Raw genomic sequence first — 5,167 nt, forward strand, 5'->3', positions numbered from 1 at the left:
TGGACACGTTATCCTATATATCCTTTGCCTCCTCATATTATGATTTAACAAAACATGATTAAATTAATTGGGCAACTAAGTCTCTTACTAAATTAAAAAGAGATCATTAATGATTAAAGATCCTTTCTATGATCAATTGTTATTAAGATTAGGTAGAGCAGGTGAGGTGAGAAATGGGTGAAAAGGACCACCACCACCACCATCCCCTCCAAGCCCATGTGGGAAGATGAATCCTCGATCCCCAAACATGCCAACACTCACCATTAATTCATTGACCGCGACTTCTATTTCTTATATATTATTATTCTTCTACGTATAACGTAGAATTTGATTAGCCACCTTTTTTGAAACTTCTTTCTCGCACTACAAACAATTCACAACCTTTCAAGATGGGCCAACCCTTCCTAGAGGGACTCTTTCAATAACGGCACTTGTGTATTTTTCTACATGTTTTTCCTTTCAAGGTCGTTTCTGTTTTTCCCCGGCCTTGTTTTTTTTTTTTTTATTTATCTCTGTTTTGTCTCCTTATCTCTTTGGTCGCACATGAAAAATATCTCCATTGCAAGCAATTTAATTCTACAAGACTAACTAGGATTAATTAAGTATTGGAAAAATAACATATCTTTTTGTTATATATATATATATGGTTGAAGTCTGCTTGTAGCTAATTATATTTCTTTTAAAATATAATCGTAAAATTAAGCAATTAAGTCGAGTAAGCAACAGTAGGTAGGAAAATTAAAAAGCAAATGATCACACCAGAACCTCCATGCAAAATATATATAGACATGATCATCAAACTGACAATCCATTAAAAACACTCATTTCGCATTCATATCCTTAAATATCCTCTAATTTTACTTATAATAGAAAAGACAAAACCTTCATATATATATAAACGCCGATTGTGATTTTGTTATTTGTCCCCATATATTTCTTTTCAATTTCTCCGCTTATTCTTTAGCAAAATATTGTACAATTCACACACTTAAATCTGACGTATACCTAAAGAAGATAAGAGATTAAACTAATTAAACACAAAAAAGAAAATGAAAAATTGACATGAAACTAGCGGCCGGCGTCACTGACAGAGATCAGAGAGGGACACTACTACTCAACGTACGGGCGGCGGCGCCATGTTCATACGCTAACCTTACAATTCTGTACTAACTGGTACTTAACGCCACTGTTTTCGACGAGAATACCGTTGGTCTTGGCCGCTCCGAAATTAATAAAGGCGGGACAACTCACGTAGAAATGGTAGCGGCCCGAAATGAAGGTCCCAACTTTCCATCTGACCCTTCCGTCGATCTTGATGTTGAGCAGTACTGCCCCATTGGCCTGGTCCTGGCTGAGCGAGAGGGCGTTGTACGGAGCCACCGGCACGGAGGTTCCGTAGATGAAGGGGGACCAGATGTTGACCTCCTTGTGGCCCTGGTAGGTGGGAGGGATTTGGCTGCGGAGGGTGATCTGTTGGTTGCGGTAACTGGCGTAGACGTCGAGCTTGTCGTAGTAAACACCGATCTTGTCATTCGGATTGCGGGAGTAAAGGGTGACCTGGAAGGTGGATGTGAGGAAGTTCGGCGGGGAGGAGACGTTGAAGGCGTAGACGGTAGCGTCCTGGAGTACAAACCTGGGCTTGCTTGGCTGGAGAATGGCCCAGACAATGAGCACAGTCACCAGGACGACGAGGTTGAAGATGAGGATGCCCGCACAGATTCGCTTGAATATCTTGCGCCGCTTGTGCCCGTGGTGGCCGCAATCCGCCGACATGACTCCTCTCTGGTTATAATTAGAGCAGTGACAGTGTTGGTGGCGGTGGGTGGCGAGAGATCTGAGAGATCAGAGGGAGGAAGAGAAGGTTTTAAGTAGTTGATGAATTCTTCTCCCGGTAGACCAATATATATGAGAGGACTAGAGGTGAAGGGACCTCTCCTAATTTTGTGAGGAGAGTGTGGCCTACAACGAACGCCGTTTGTGCGCGTCTATTAAATTATTAATATTGCATCTAAAGCTTTGGTTTCGGGTTTTGAAGAAAATGACGAAGATATAAAAAAATCTTGTGGAGTTTGGGTTGTTTTCGTTGAAAAGGTTATTAAATATAGCTAACTAGTAAATGGAATTGACGCAAGTCCAAATCAAATACATAATCAAAGGATCTTTACTGAGTGTCAGTCCAAATCATATAGCTTTACCCTTATATATGATGTAAAATAAATGGTATATATATATTTTTTATATATCAAGTAGCTTTACCCTTAGATCAGTGTTAGGTCGAAGAGAAATTAATTATATACTTTCTAGAAAATGATACCCACCATGAGAAAATGATATTATTTTCAGCCAAATGGCATAAAGGGTTTAATTTAAGGAAGACCATATGCATGAGGTTATAATTATTTGTTTAAATTAATCGGATGGGATGATAATTTAAAATGTGGCAGATTAATAAAACAAGTTCAAGTTTAGTAATCAAGCCAAGCCCATGTGCCTCCCGAACTCAAACGCCAATTTGACACGTACGTATCGTGATGACTGGTCTAAACTGCATGCACTAGAATCAGTTAATTCCCCTTTCAAGCACTTTTTCTTCCATCTTTTAATTATGCTTTTGGATGCGGTAAATCTGGTATAAGCGCTGCTCGCTTAGCTCAGATATATTATCATCATGTGGGTATTTGGTATGTTCGATCCACTGGAATAAACATATTTTATGAAATTTTAATGCTTATTCAGACAGACAAAATGCCCAAATAAATAAAACACTAATAAAGGTTGATGCCTTTTATCTATGTCTTCGCTAGCTAGCTTAACAATAACTGATCTTAATAATTAATATTTAGGATGGGACAAATTCGTTATCCCAAAAAAAAAAAAATATTAATAAATTATTACTTAATACTTAATATGTCATTGAAAAATTATTATTTTTAATTATAATCTGTCTGCATGCCAATGGAAGAATATTTATGATTAAAAAATGATGAATAATAATTGTCCCTTGAAGAATACGCAAAACTCCTCCTGATCACCGAAGATTGTATAGGTATAGCCATTAGCCATACCACAACGACAACACATTTCGGAGCCATTCCTGGGCCCACCTATGATAACAGTGAGGTCCCAGCTCAGCTCACCGGCTTTCTTTTTGTTTTGTTTCCAGGATATAGTCATGCCTTCTATCATCTGCTGAATTAGCAGGGAATGAAGAGGGAAAAGAATCAAGACGTACGTATCTTTGCACAAATAATTCTCGTATGTAATCCTTTTTCTTTTTCTTTTCTTGACAATTTTCGCATCTTATCGAATTGGGTCTATCACACAAAATAAAAAAAGAGTGATATTACTCTCATCATCTCAATTTTCATCATTTTATAATATGATATTAGATAATTAGAAACTATTTATTATATTTTATTTATAAATCAATCGTTTAATATCACATTATTTAAAAAATTGATCTGTTCTTCAACATAAAAAGTTCTCTTTACGTAGCCGCCCACTTTGCTATATCATAATGTGATATAATGTAAATTAATATATATATATATATAATACCGACAAGCAAAGCCGAGTTTGCAACACGCACTCACCGTCCAATTAATCCGATGCAGATAGACTTTCAATTTCACATAGTTTTGGACAGATTCTCTTATAGCAGAAGCTTTTGCAGCACTGACAACAACTATTTTTAAAATTGAGTTAGGCTTGACGAAGACTACTAAGATGCAGTACCTCAGTTATTTTGATTTGTTAGGTGCGTTCGGAACATAAATTACTTTCAATTTATTATTATAATTTTTTTAAATTTTAATATAAAATATAAGAAATAATTTAATTTTTTTAAATCTTAAAATAATAATAATATTAAAAAATAATATTCTAATAATATTTTATCATCTCAACTCAACTCACTTCAACATCCAAACTCACAAATCTCAGACATTAGAGTTAATATGCAGTGCTTTGAAGATTGTTCTATCAGACATATCAAAAGAGAAGGAAATACAATTGCACATACAGTACTAGGAAATAATGCTCGGACTGTATCGTAGATATGGAGGAAACTCCTCAATGTGTAATGTCTCTTTTATAGAGAAGTTCATCAATGAAAAGTATGTTTTCACAAAAAAAAAATAAAAAAATAAAAATGTTTTGGCCGAATTGTCAACACACGCTAGTGTGAAATTAATAATTATCTGTGAGTCCAGTACTTCCTTTTTGAATATTGAACGTGTAATCTTTTTCCATTCAAATAAGTGGCCCACACGCTTTAGGAAGTTAGGATGCAGGTACTCGATCGATCACGTATATATATTAGCTAGATATATAATCTGCTACATGATCTTAAATGTTATTGATCACAACTAACTCGTTTGTTTTAGTAAAACATTTCATCTCATTTTATTTAATTATTATAATTTTTTTAACTTTTAATATAAAATAAAATAAATAATTTAATTTTTTAAAATTTTAAAATATAAATAATATTAAAAAATATATTCTAATAATATTTTATTTAATTTTTTAATTTTAATTCATCTTATCTTATCTCATTTTATCTACAAAAATAAACTAGACCTAATATAAATATTCCATATAAAACGATCCTGTTCACAAATATTATATTATATATATGATTCATCAGCATGCTGCGAGTCAAGTGTATACCAGCAAGGCAGTACTATTGTCGGTTTCCTTTTTCATTAAGTTTTTTTCTTTGGACGAATCCTTTTCCGATGGGCAAAAACCAGTCAAAAAAATCATAGATTATTAATCTCTACCTAATTCATACGTGAAGGCTTATAATAAACATTAATCTTGACTTTGTACGTGGAATATTTTATAAGTAAATCTCTTACTTTGTCCGAGATTTTCCATCTGATCAAATGATATGGCATTTAATTTATATAAATAGTCATCAATTTAAGAGTGTAAATCAATCTCGTCCAGTCCTGCCTGATGGATTGAAATTCAATCTATCATTTTTCTTGGACCAGATCGAACCGAATCGAGTATCCATAGAGACTAGACTAGACCAGTAGCTATTGATTCGGTCCGGCCCAATTATTTTTTATTTTTTTCTTCTTTTTTGTCAAAATATATATAAGAATTCGGTCCGGTTTGATCTAAAATTTATAGATTTCGAGATCGGACCGAATTTGTT

General features: G+C 34.2%; 1 protein-coding gene across 1 annotated transcript; it reads right to left on the minus strand.

Moving 5' to 3' along the window:
- Positions 1-783: 783 nt before the first annotated feature.
- On the minus strand, positions 784-1,961 carry LOC109020958 (NDR1/HIN1-like protein 1). The gene has a single exon (XM_019003492.2). The coding sequence runs from the start codon at positions 1,771-1,773 to the stop codon at positions 1,141-1,143; it is 633 nt and encodes a 210-aa protein (XP_018859037.1). The 5' UTR covers positions 1,774-1,961; the 3' UTR covers positions 784-1,140.
- Between the last annotated feature and the right edge of the window lie 3,206 nt (positions 1,962-5,167).

Source organism: Juglans regia, chromosome 3, assembly GCF_001411555.2.
Source record: "Juglans regia cultivar Chandler chromosome 3, Walnut 2.0, whole genome shotgun sequence".
Lineage (NCBI taxonomy): Eukaryota > Viridiplantae > Streptophyta > Magnoliopsida > Fagales > Juglandaceae > Juglans > Juglans regia.